The sequence below is a fragment of the Mustela nigripes genome, chromosome 2 (genome assembly GCF_022355385.1).
Source record: "Mustela nigripes isolate SB6536 chromosome 2, MUSNIG.SB6536, whole genome shotgun sequence".
Lineage (NCBI taxonomy): Eukaryota > Metazoa > Chordata > Mammalia > Carnivora > Mustelidae > Mustela > Mustela nigripes.
Window position 1 is genome coordinate 185,170,006 of NC_081558.1, and position 13,860 is coordinate 185,183,865.

Sequence of the window (13,860 nt, forward strand, 5' to 3'; positions counted from 1 at the left end):
GCTTTTTAAATTTTTATTTCTCTCATGTTGTATTCATTCTGGCCTCTTTATTGTAAGAATCTCAACTTCAGAATTAAACGAGAAACTGTTTATGAAAAGATTTTGCCTGATTCCGTGTAAACTAGGTACCCAGGTATAGAGAGTAGGATCATTAGATTACATTGGACTGGTGTGTATATCCCAGCTCCACCCCTAAACCAGTTAGGTGTCTTTAGGCAGACATACTCTCCCCTTCTTCTGTCTCCCCACATTGTGCATTGGTGTCCTTACTTTTCCATCCAAAAATCTCATGGATGTATCTGTGCCTCTCCATTCATAATGTCCAAGGTTAGCCATATTACTGTCTGTGGACTTCTAAGACTCCCGGCTGTTCTCTCTGACCTGGTCTTTTCTTTGTCCATCTCATTCTACCCCTAATCTCCAGGTTAATTTTCTTGGTTGTCCTACTCTTTCTCACCAATCTTCAACATTCTGTACTTAATTACCAAAAAATCTTAACAGCCTAGCCCAGCCTTCAAAACTCTTTATAGACAGTCAATCCTACCTTTCCTCCTTGACTCTCTCTCCCACTGCATATTCCTTTCTGCTTTATTTATAGACATTCAGGTGCATGTGTTATCTCTCCTTACAGCTGTAAGTTGTAAGTAAACTAAGACCATATCTTAGTCATTTTTTTTATCTTGCACAGTGCCTTATACATTTTGTGTACTTAGTAAGTGAGTGGGGGAGTAAAGATAACTTACTTTACTTTCCTCTAATACAAAAATATAAGATATGGAATTAGACCTTCCTTGGTGAATCAGAATTGTCCTAAATGTTTCAAAGATGTATTGAGAACCTTTTATGAAAAGACATTCTGTTAAGTGTGGGGAGGTAGCTATGAATGAAAGAAAGCCTTTTAAGGTATCTTGCTAGATTTATTCTACCTGCTACAGAATTGGAAACCATATTTAAAAGAATAATTTGAAATAAGTGTAAATTGGTTCAGAGTTGTATTTTCAGAGAGATATTCTTTAGTGAAAGATGGGGGTTTACAGGGATTTTGGTGCTGTTTGGGTGCCCTGTGTGTGTGTGTGTGTGTGTGTGTGCACATGAAAAAGAAGGAATAAGGGAATGCTTGAATGAGAGATCGGAAATCAGTAAATCAGTCCAGGTGCTCAAATAACCATTTTAAAATTGTTTGTTCTAAGCAGTGTCCCTAAAAGATGGGTTTTCTAATGCTCAAATAATATATGGTAGTAATTCACAATTATAACGCTCTTCCATAATCATTACTTTTTTTTTTAATTTTTTATTTTTTATAAACATATATTTTTATCCCCAGGGGTACAGGTCTGTGAATCACCAGGTTTACACACTTCACAGCACTCACCAAATCACATACCCTCCCCAGTGTCCATAATCCCACCCCCTTCTCCCAAACCTCCTCCCCCCAGCAACCCTCAGTTTGTTTTGTGAGATTAAGAGTCACTTATGGTTTGTCTCCCTCCCAATCCCATCTTGTTTCATTTATTCTTCTCCTACCCACTTAAGCCCCCATGTTGCCATTTGCGACAACATGGATGGAACTAGAGCGTATCATGCTTAGTGAAATAAGTCAAGCAGAGAAAGACAACTATCATATGATCTCCCTGATATGAAGAAGTGGTGATGCACCATAATCATTACTTTTAATCTAGTGCTTTAAGTTATTATAATTTCTGGAACTCAAGAGTTGCTTTTATATTGTATTTCCTAGGTAATGTAGACACAGGGCTAAGTAATTCCAAAAGTGTCCACAGCTGAATTTATTCTTTAAATTATAGATCAGAGAAATAGGTCCAAACTGATGTTTTAAAAATTTTCGTTATGGCTCTTTAAGCTTTTGCTTTATGACTACAAATTATATGTATTAAGTGAGTAGATTCCAACCATTTTAAGTGTGAGGATCCCTTTCAGTGTCAAAAACAAATGGATTCTTTTATAACAATTGTTCTTTCAGTATTCTTGATTGAAAAAATATATAGACAAAACCTTACTCTAAATCTTGTGATTTTTGAAATGAATCTGCATTTTATTAATCAAAAAAGATGAACATAATTTAAAATACAGGATCAGATGTGTATAATAACATAACTTAGGCTTCAGACAATGCCTAATGCAAATATAGATTCCCAGTCCTTTGTAATAACACAATTACTCATTCAGTGAAATCTTTTTAATAACACAGCTGCCAGTGAATATCAACCCAAAGGTTGGGAAATTTTGATGAGATATTTGCTTTCTTCAGACACTACTACCAATTATCTGTGATCTTAACTATTAATTTAATAATTGATACTCTATTTCAGAAGTTTTTAAAGTATTCAAGGACATCAGTCTCTAAATTGTCCTCATTTTTGTTCTTGTTTTTGCTTTTTGAAGATTTGTACAAGCACTTAATGAACTAGGATGAAGAACAAAAGCTAAACTTTAGTTGTACTAGTTCCCTTCATTCCACAAGGCTTCGTTTCTTTACGGTGTCCCCAGTTATTTATTTTCACTACCTGTGTTTTGCCATTAAATGATTTCAAATGCTCAAGTCATTTTCAGCTATACTGAGTGACTTTAGAATCTGCCTGTGTCCAGTAGTCATCTTTTGAATCTCAATCAATCTTTCTCTCTGTCTCTTTCTTGTTAAACACTAACATTCTGATTATCAGTTTGAATTTGAGTCAAAGCAGACGGACCTAGATTGAATGAAATGGAGCCATCCCCCCCACACACCAAAAGTTCCTTTAGCAAGTTTGACTGTATCTGTTACCCAGAGAGAGGTTACCTGGGCATGAAAATGATGGTTATTGTTGGTCACCACATCTACTTTTAACGTGATACTTTTTAATGAAAATATACAAGCACTTCTGAATTAAGGGTTTGTATACCAGAGAAAGAAAACACAAAGCACTTAATCTCTTTGTATCCCTCCTTAGGCTAGAAGAAAGTTAAGATTTCCATTTCTACTGATGTATGTTTACTTAAGGAATTTTGTATTGTCATGTCTAGACATTTAGACCATAATAAACTTGAACATAATAGCCATAGCTTTTATTTTATTGTAAATACAGTAATAAAATATATCTCATAATTCACCCAAAAAACTGGATGGTAAATTATAGCAGACCTTATGAATGCAACATGAATCTGTGTGTAACATGAATAGACAGTATGTTTTCATGATCTTGTTTGTTAGTAGCAGAAGGAGAACTGCTTAGGTCTGCACACTTCAGACATACATGGACACTTGGTTCACTTCTGTGTTCCTCACTTTGATAACCAGGATCTAGAAAACTCGAATGAAGTTGGAGTTGGGGAAGGAGTAAAAAGCCATTTCAAATGAGAAATTCTTAAAGGTCTCGGGATTACTTTTAGCATATATTTAGTAATAGATGTAGAGGACACTGGGAGATAGCATAACTATTATTAAATATATGAAAGGTTACTATATTTTGAATTTTCCTTTATAGCTTTTCCAGGTTGAAAAGTCCCAAGAAGTCAAATTTCTGCTCACTACAGAGGTGAATTTCTAATGAACAGAATGGGTTGTAGTAAGAGAAAAGTAAATTCTCTGTTAATAGGTATAGTCGGTCCTAGGTTGGATGATCATGTGATAATCTGTGATAGGATAACAAGGACCCATGAGTATGTGGACCAGAGTCTCTAATACCCCCTTTCAAACATGAGTATCTCTGAAATATTCGAAAAGAAATGGGTGTATAACACAAATCAGGATTTAACAGTGTTCAGAATACTCCCTTTTAAGTTACTATCTCAGAAGATATTTTATAATGTCTCATTTCACTCCTGAACCGTTTTGATTCCTTAAGAGCTATACATTCAAAATTGTGCTGGATACAGATGCAGCTGAATATGGAGGACATCAGAGATTGGACCACAATACTGATTTTTTTTCTGAAGATTTTAAACATAATGAGCGTCCCTGTTCTCTTTTGGTAAGTAAGGTCTTTAAGATCTATTCATTGCATATTAATTTAATCCTTTATTTTTAAAGCGGCGTTTTTGTCCAAAGAAACAACTTTGTGTAAGTGGCATGTATAAAAACGAAACAAAACAAAAAAACAAACGGGGTGGGGTTGATAGAAAAGAAGTGAGCTGAAATATTCAGAGGCGGTGTGTGTGGTGCTGGGCTGAATTTGCTTTTGGAAAACTGATAGTAACAGGTATTTGGTGGACAATTGGGAAAGTTTGTCTATCACTAGGAATAAAAAATATTCCTTAAAAAATAAGGAGAAGGCATATTTTTCTATTTTTATGCAACACTTTACTTCCCTTCTGTTCTTGCTTTCTGTATAATCTTTTACATCCAGCAGATTTCTACATTATTGACTGTCTAATGAAGTTTAATTTAAAACACCTTAAGAGGGTCTATAAAAATCTATTGCTATTCTTTCCTGCAGTCAAAGACTGAATTCATTCTACTTCCAGAATTTTCTGATTTCCTCATATCACTGAGAAAAACATTAAATCATATAACTAATTTTTACTCTGTGTTAATACATACAAAAGGATATTGCTTTAAACTACAAGGCTTCAATTCTTTTTTTTAAATTCTTCTTTTTTTTTTAAGGTTTTTTTATTTATTTATCTGACAGAGATCACAGGTAGGCAGAGAGGCAGGCAGAGAGAGAGGAGGAAGCAGGCTCCCCGCTGAGCAGACAGCCCGATGCAGGGCTCCATCCCAGGACCCTGAGATCATGACCTGAGCCGAAGGCAAAGGCCTTAACCAACTGAGCCACCCAGGCACCCAAGGCTTCAATTCTTTTAAAACTGTAGGATCTAGAAACTCTCCAGATTTAGAGGAAGTCTTGTTTACTTTATGTCCAGATAGTAAGCTCAGATCCATTTATCTACGTTATTTTTTTTTCCTTTTCCTGACTAGTCCTATACCCGCCCCCGCTGGCCCTCCCTCCCTCTCATTCACACTCTCATTTTCTCATCCTCTTCCTCTTCCATCACTCCGCTTCCCATGCACATTTTTTTCATCATGGGAGGTCTTAGATGAAGATTTGGTTCACTTTTATGAGGTCAGAATGTATCTAATAAATGTATAGATAGTTTTATCACAGCTGTTAAATTCTCTCTTTTCCAAAAATGTAAGTGTAAGTCAAAGGGGAGAATCTGTAAGGGACACCTGGTTCCCCCATTTTTCTACCATATTCCCACCTTTAAAGTGGTGCAAGTGTATCACTTTGTAAATCACCCTATTGCCTATGGAATCAGCTTTCCCAAGACAGTGGCATAAAATAAGTGAGAAGAGCAGAGATAAGCAGGATTGAGTTGTGGATTATAGGCTCTGAGGAAAGTGTCATGGCCACAGGAGACGTGAGGGTTATTCTAACAGTATGTGTGTGTATATACGTGGTGATAATAATGACATATGTTTATGTAGCTTTAGATACAGATGTAAATACATATGCATTATTAAGAGGGTGGCCTGGGTGGCTCAGTGGGTTAAACCTTCTGCCTTTGGCTCAGGTCATGATCCCAGGGTCCTGGGATCAAGCCCCACATCAGGCTCTCTGTTCAGCAGGGAGCCTGCTTCCCCCACTCCTCTCTCTCTCCCTGCCTGCCTCTCTGCCTACTTGTTAATCTCTGTCAAATAAATAAATAAAATCTTTTAAAAAAATAAAATGATTAAGAGGGCTATCAGATTTTATCCACAAAGAATAATTGTTGTAGTTTGTCGGAACATTCAGGTTTGCCATGTAAAGTTGATAAGAATAGTTTCTAAAATGAATCTTATTTTTTTAATATTGTTTGAGAGAGAAAGAGAACACACAAGTAGGGGTGAGGGGCAGAGACAGGGTAGAGAGAATCTCAAGCTAACTCTGCACTGAGTGGGGAGCCCGAACCGGGCTAAGTCTCGCAACTCTGAGATCATGACCTGAGCTGAAATCAAGAGTCAGACACTCTCCGAACTGAGCCACCCAGGCGCCCCCTGAAATGAATTTTAAAAATTATCTTAGGAGACACCTGGGTATCTCAGTCAGTTAAGCATTGACTCTTGATTCTGGCTCAGGTCATGATCTCGGGTCCTGAAATTGAACCCTGTGTCCAGTTCCATGCTCAGTCCAGCTCCCACTCTCTATCTCTCCCTCTCCCTGCTTGTGTGCTCTGTTTCTCTAAATGAAAACATAAAATCTTTTTAAAAAAATTATCTTAAAGTTCTGCAATAACCCCTGAGAGATTAAGGAGACCATTCAGCTTGCAAGGAATGGAAAGGAATTTGGAAGAGTCAGGCAACATTTTTATGTAGCAAACTTCCTAAAGCTTCATGTGTCCAGTGAGGATTCTCTGTTAGGTAGAGAGGCCTGGTAGAGCATTGAAAAGACCACAGAATGTTGTGGCAGCGAACCTGGGATCGAGCCCCCGTCTGCCATTGACTAGCTCTAGGAAACTGAGTTCTCACCTTTTCTGCACTGCATTTTCCATCGTCTATAATGAGGATTAGTATAGGATACTCTCCACAGCAACAGATTCTTATGACGCATGAACTCATTAACTTGGCCAGGTTTTTTTGGAAACCGCAAAAAGCTATTTCACATGTACTTTAAAGGTATTGTTATGGCTATTCAGTTCTTTTTTAGGTATGTTAAGCACATCAGGATACTAGGTGCTTTGAGGACACATAGTTAAGAAAAACTTCTTCTAATTTGGGGGAAGTTAATAATCTTACGCCAAGGGCTCACCCTCTATGGGGATGGGCAGAAAATATCTTGCTATGCTTTCAGTTCTTGTAAAAATAAGAAGATTCTATCATAATTAGAACAAGCCAACTCACAGTGGCAGCAACAGTCAGGAGATTATTTTGCAAGTACTAATTGAATTTATCTTGCAAATAAGGAATGCACAGATAGAAATTAGCAGGTGGAGTGGAGAGCAGCACATGAGCGTTGGTAACAGGTAGAGGAATACCACGCTGCAAGCACATGAGAGACAGAACATAGCTTAGCCCCTGCCTGTATTAGAATTCTGATCCAACTGGGTCAAAAAGGTAATGATTAGCTCTGTCTTCCCAACGGCAGCATCTTGTTTCAGTAACTTAAGGTGCTTCAGGAAACACTCATTTAAATGTCTTCAGGCTCCAGGTGAAATGATCACTGGTTTTAATATAGGAATAAGAGAGCCCAAATAGACCGGAAAGTCCAATAAAACATGTTCCTTCTTGCCAGAGTTATCCTTTGAAGAGCCAGAAGGGAAAAAAAACACATTAAAAAACAAACCTGTTCTAAGAATGCCTCATTATAATGGGACTCTATTAAACTAGGTCATATGTGCTGGGATCTGATCAGGGTTCTTGAAATGACTGCAGGCGCTCTAGGTCTCATTCCGCCACCAGCGAGAGATCACTCTTGCCTCCCACATGGCTGGAATAAAGGGGAGAAGAAAGGCTTCTTTCCTTCTCCATAAAATTTCTGCCCATCTTAATAAGGACACAGTATTTACCAAAGCTTAATTTGCAAGCTCAATAATCCAAAGGATTTGCTGAATAAGTGTCAAATCTGCTTTCAAAGATAGTAACAAATAGTGCTTGAAGGAATCTTAAAATAGCCACGCAAGCTGCTGATGCAGGTAGCATTCCAGCACCTTCCCTATTATGAACTCCACCAGTTGACGCTGGGAAGCCCAGCGAGAACCGGGTGTGCGCTACCGTTGACACACCTTTGCTAAGGTCAGAGTCGCCCGCAAATGCCAAGAAGCGATGGGAAAGAATTTCTCCATTCTCCTTTACTGGCAATTATCAGAAACTACCCTTTAGCACACTCATTTCCCTACATCTTGGTTTTGTTTTGTTTTTTTAAAGATTTTGTTTATTTGACAAAGAGAGACACAGTGAGAGAGGGAACACAAGCAGGGGGAATGGGAGAGGGAGAACCAGCCTTCCAGCTGAGCAGGGAGCCTGATGCGGGGCTCGATCCCAGAATCCTCGGATCATGACCTGAGACAAAGGCAGCCGCTTAACGTGTGAGCCACCCAGACAATCCTCTATTTGTGTCTCTGATAGAGGAACTTATATGAACCTATATGTTACTTACATGTTGGTCAGTGCACTGGAAGCAGGGAGGCTTACTTTCCCTTCTCTAGTTCATAAACTCAAATTCCCTGGCACAAATGGAAGAACAGATTATAGCACCTGTAATGAGAATTAGTTTCCTTTATGGTAACTCAAGTAGTCTCAAGAGTGAAATATGAATAAGGCAGTAATTTCAGCATTTATTACTTTCCCAGTTGGGCTCCTCATCACTAACAAGTAGATCTGTTGATGCGATTTAAAAAAAAAAAAAAAGAAGAAGAAGAAGAAGAAGTAGATCTGTTTATTCTTATTCTAAATTTGGGAATTCAAAAGCAGACTTTTGGTTTAAATACGGAATTTGGCATAGGTGTATCTTTATTGTAGTGGAAATACAATTTAGCAGTTGGGATAATGTGTTTTGCTCTATCCCAAATCATGAACATGTTTAGGTTTTTCAGATAAGAAAAAAAGTCAAACAATTCTTAAAGCTTATTCTTTTTTAATATTTCTAAATCAGATAATATAGATTTCTATATAGAAATATTAGTATCACTTCCCTCTTAGCCTAACATGAAATAATGAATTAGAATAAGATTTATTTTTTCTCAGAAAATACTTTATGAACTAAAACACATATGTGAAAATTAGAATTATTTTATATATCAAACTTATTTTTCAAAATAATTTGTAATTCTTTTATGACAAATGTGTGTATGAAGACTATGAAAAGTCTAATGCCCTGTTCATCAAATGATGTTATCACCCTTCAATTATGTGCTATTGCTAAATTTAGCAATTTCTAAGGAAATTTAAAAATTAAGGGATTTTCTACTTAAAAGTTATTTTAAAATTTTCTGTTTTCAAATTTTTGACACCCTGTCTTCAAAAATTGTATAATTAATTTTTGCAACTCAGTTATCCTTGAAGAACATAATACTTTGCCTGGATGTCATAATATAATAGATTATTGTGTGCTGTGGGGTTTTTTGTTTCTGGGTTTTTTTAGTCATGTTAGTTCAACATAGTGATTAAGTCATTAGGGTAGTCAAAATAACTAGGTATATTAGCATGCATTTTGCCTCTCTTAAAAAGTGAATTGGATTATACCGTGGCATTCTGATTCCTTCTGAAGTGCTGACTATAAATTTAGCTAGAAAATACTAAATTCATGACCATACATTACATTGTCTTATATGTTCTTAATGTGCTCCTAACCACAAAGTCTTTAGGGCTCAATGGCTAACACATGGGCATGGTATATATGTCGATCAGCATATATTACCTGTAACGTACTAAACACTTTTTCTGTACATACACTTAAATATAAATTGTTTATATTTAAATATGCTTAAACATTTTCATGTTTAAACCTACTCAAATTATGTTCATATTTCTTTTCACTTGCTGTATGAATCAAAACTATTTTTAGAATTCAAATTATAAAGTGAGTGTTACAGAGCCAATACTTAGCACTAAATTATAGAGCCCCCAACCTGTTCGTGTCTGTGATTGTCTCATCACAAGGATTAGTTCTGATTATCTTAAATCCTTTAGTATAATTGGTAGTCATTTCCTAACCACTAAGAAAATTGATTTACAGACTCAGAACCCTAATAAAGAAAAAAACTCAAAATTCCATAAATAGCCAGAGTTAAGAAAAATCACTTGCTTGGGGAAATTCTTTCATGTTGCCTATACTGCAAGGGCTCAAGAGCAACATAAACACATTCTAGTAATTAACACTGCAGTGAAAAATATAATTACACAATATTCTACTCTAATGATACTCTACAATTATAAACTGAAGGTTTTTTGAGCAGATAGTATTAAGAGGTCTCTAAGTGTGACTGGAATTGGCCTCATAAAACTCCTTACATAAAATGACCAGCATCATTTAGTAAGAGTTCTTGGAGCATTTTTGAACCATTGAATGCCAAAAGAGGAAACTCAACGCATATATTGCAAGCCTTGAACTTCTCGTCCTTCCTTTTGTTATACTCTTACATTTGGGTTGGCTAAAATACCAAGAGATCACAGAAAGGAAGAGTCTTTCTAAATTATAGGTTTATAGTTTTCATTTGTATTTCATTAATGAAATAGTTATGAGGTTATGAATCAAACAGAGTAGGTGCCAGAACTCTGTAGGATTCAAACAGAAGATTGATGTGACCTGTCCTGCCAGATCACTGTGCCACACTGAGCAGAGATCTGTCAGTATTTGTTTAGGTCCGACTTGTTTGTTTTATTAGATCTGTCTGCAGAGCCTTGAACTTACCAGAATCCTTTTATATGCATATAAGACCATACCTAAAATTAGAGAAATGTTTTTAATGTAAAGGGAACTGAAATTCTTTTATCTAGTCATTGGTACTACTGAAAAATTTAGATTGATCTTCAGTTCTAAAGTGCTTACAAGAATTCAGAATCATTCTATTATAACCTGCTGCCCCAGTGATTAGTTAAACCTAGTTTTTGTGATTCCCCAAACTATACACACAGAACAGAGTAAGTATATGGCAAACTCCTTTGAAAGGGCAGAACACTGTCTCCTGACTCCTGCCTGTTTTGATGAGAATGGAGAGAGAATTGGTTGAACCTGTAAATAATAGGAAAAATAGAGGGAAACAGGTTATGGCATTGACATAAAGGGTTTCCCCACACGTAATGATGGCAAGGGCATACTATTTATCTTTTGGAAGTACTAGACGCAAATCGAACTGTGAGACATTGAGCTATCCAGTGACTGTTAGCATTTGTGAAATTATGATGATGATCATTTTTGAAAATCACTATTAATTGAAGATTAGAAAAACTCTTCTCTAGTTACTACATTCATAATATAACTTTCTTTTTAAAATGCCATCACTTTACAACCACTTTAATCTTTATTGTTCAAAACTAACCAACTAGATTAGTATATCTGATTTTTTTTTTTTTTTTTTTTAGAATTATAAGAGTTCTTTATGACAAAAACCTTAAGGGAAAACATTGTGTTCATTTGAAGAGTCGAGATGTATTGGACATCCAATAGTTTCATTCAGTGAAAACCAGCTGTTCTGTTCCTTTATTTTTTTTTTCTTAAGCCGTGCCTGCTTTGCATCTTACATTCAAAAAAGCTTTTTTTTTTTTTTTACATTCAAAAAAGCTTTTTTTCTTTCTTTCTTTTACCTATCAGCCAGACTTTTACTTAAAGATAAAATGTCCGAAATAATAAAATATTCAAAGTGTCAAAAATGGAGAGATATTGTCACAATGATGCCCACAGTCTAATATTATTTTTACTGTTTCTTAACAGTAAATATATGTAAAATAGCACATAGATAAATATCAAGCAGTTCAGTTCACTTCTCAATTTGGTAAAAAGTATTTCAGATATGTCTACCAAAGAATATCTTGTGATATATGCACACATCGGGCCCACTTTTATTTATTCTTTTATTCATTGTTCATTATTTTATTTTGTCATCAATGGCACCTACTTTGTCCACTGGCACCTATGAAGAGTTAGAAATGTGAAGACTTTGGGCTTCTACCCTTATAAAATTCATAGTCTGCTGGGGAGGACATATCATAAACTTGAAAAAAAAATCGCAAATTGTGTTAGATGTTCAGAAAGAAATAAAAATCCCTTTGACCTAAGAACTTGGGTTCACCTCTCATCTCTGCCACTTACTAAGTGTGTGACCTTGGGAAAATTATTTAGCTGCCCCTTGCCTCCATTCCCTCATCGGAAAGATGGAGGTAATCGCAGTGCTGCCTCACAGGGTTGTCCTGAGGATTGAATGAACTAGGACCAGAAAGACGTGGAGATCCTCCCTGATGGAGGGCACAGACTGAGCGCTTAGTAGCTATTAGCTGCGATTATCGTGTGGCGTCCTCACCATACAGAAGGGAAATCAGGGACCCAGAGAGGCAAAGCAACACAGCCTAGGTTGCCCAGATTTAAAACAAAAACAAAAACAAAAAAAAAAAAAACACAAAGAAAAAAGAAGACAAAGGAAACAAACAAAAATGCATCAGTCATAGAAAACGGAAGTGGAAAAGCTATGCTATCTAACGTTGTCAAAAGACACCCCGCTGTGGAGCTGGAACTTTCTAAAATGCAAGAGATAAGGAACTAGCAAGATCAAGAGTATTCTGAGCAGGGACCCAGCGAAGGGAGGAAACCCCGCCCCCCCGTGGGAGGAGCCTGGTGTGGGGGGAGGGGAGACTCGTGCCACCCCGAGCTGAGACGGGAGATGGACTGTCTCGCAGGCAGGAGCCCAGTCAGGACCCTGCAGGGCTTGGAGAGGATGCGTACTGCGTTTTCAATGCAGGGGCGAGCTTTGGGGCTGGTTTAAGTTGGGGAGGGGCCTAAATACCCTTAGGATCCCTTATATTACCTTTCAAGTTTATTTCTTAAAAATGACAGGAGACAAAACGGGATGACAAATAAGAGTCTTGGTGTCGAGCGGTGTTCTGTATATTACTTTTATTCACCTGAGTGGAATAACATGGTAACCTCAGGGCAGCCTTCCTGTACCACCGGAGAGTGCCTCGTCAGCAGCGCGTGTCCTTCGGAGCCCGCGCGTCGGCGGGACGTCGGGTTTTGTAAAGCGTGTGGCGCCCTCTAGTGGGGGCTGCTTCGAAGGCGTCTCGCTCAGGTGCCGGGACTGCTGAACCGCGGAAGCGTCTCGGGGAGTCCGCCCCCGTGGAAAGAGACCTGAGAGGGCAGCGTGTCCCTTTGACCTAATGTCACCGTGTTCGGTATTTCCTTCAGTGGCACTGACATGATTGTGTTGGCGCAGGTGTACATTCCCAGCCGAGTGGGCCTCGTCCTTCAGAATGCGGATATGCCCCACTGAAGAGACGGAGTCGCAGCTTCCCCAGAAGCCGTGCGCCCTGCTTCCCTGTCCGCCCTGTCGCAGCGCTGGTCCTGGGTCCGCCGGCCGAGCACGGCTGTCGGTGTCCAGACGACACACCCATCAGACGTCGGAAATGGAATATGGGCTTATGCAAATGGACGTCAGACTTTGGCTAGAGGGGGCGCATGTGTTTGAAAAATCAAGGATCCTAGACTCTATTTTTCTAGGCATCCGAGCAGCGAGGAGTCTCAGATGAAGTGTTCTGTGTGATGCCTTTAAACGACTTTTCTTTCTAGGCCAATATTTGATCCTTAACGTTCACCTATGAATCGTGTGTCGTGGGTGATTATTTCTGTTGAATGTAGACAGTATTTTTTTAAGAAGACTATCGGGGGACTTTATTTGTTCTAAGTATATCTTGGTTTAATATATAAAGCACCAAGGTTGTTACTATGTTTTTTTTTTTCCACATTGTGTTTAGAAATACTGTAATAAGTATGTAGTAATGTAGTAATGATATAAAATCAAGAGTTGGATCAGAGATAATATAAGACCATTGTACACTTGTCCATGCTTCATTTTGCCTGTAAGTTTTATCTTGTGACCTCTGCTTCATTTAGTATCTTGGTGGATGCTGATATCTCCGTCTTTCTGAAGACCTGAATTAGGAATTGTAACATTTCAGAAAATGTCTTTTATTGTTAATCAATAAAAAATAAAAAAAAAAATTAAAAACTGCAAAATTGCCTTTGCTAATATTTACTTTGCTGGACTACCATTGGGATTGATTTAGAATGAATGTTAAAATGCTTCTCTTACCTCTCATACCCTCCCCACATATATGCACGCATGCACAATGGGCCAAACACAGGGGTTAATAATAGTTTTTCTTTAGGTACTATTTTGTAATGTAAGATTATATTGACTAACTCAGGTATCCAAGCTACTCTGCAGCTGTAAACCTGA

At 37.6% G+C, this 13,860-nt stretch overlaps 1 protein-coding gene across 1 annotated transcript in view; it reads left to right on the plus strand.

The window, feature by feature from the left end:
- GBE1 (1,4-alpha-glucan branching enzyme 1) overlaps window positions 1-13,634 on the plus strand; it is a 271,358-nt gene extending 257,724 nt beyond the window's left edge. Inside the window, exons 15-16 of the mRNA XM_059392145.1 lie at window positions 3,851-3,968; window positions 12,838-13,634. Of these exons, the coding sequence (XP_059248128.1) occupies window positions 3,851-3,968; window positions 12,838-12,894 (175 nt within the window). The 3' untranslated portion in view covers window positions 12,895-13,634. The remainder of the gene's footprint in view (window positions 1-3,850; window positions 3,969-12,837) is intronic.
- Window positions 13,635-13,860: the final 226 nt, after the last annotated feature.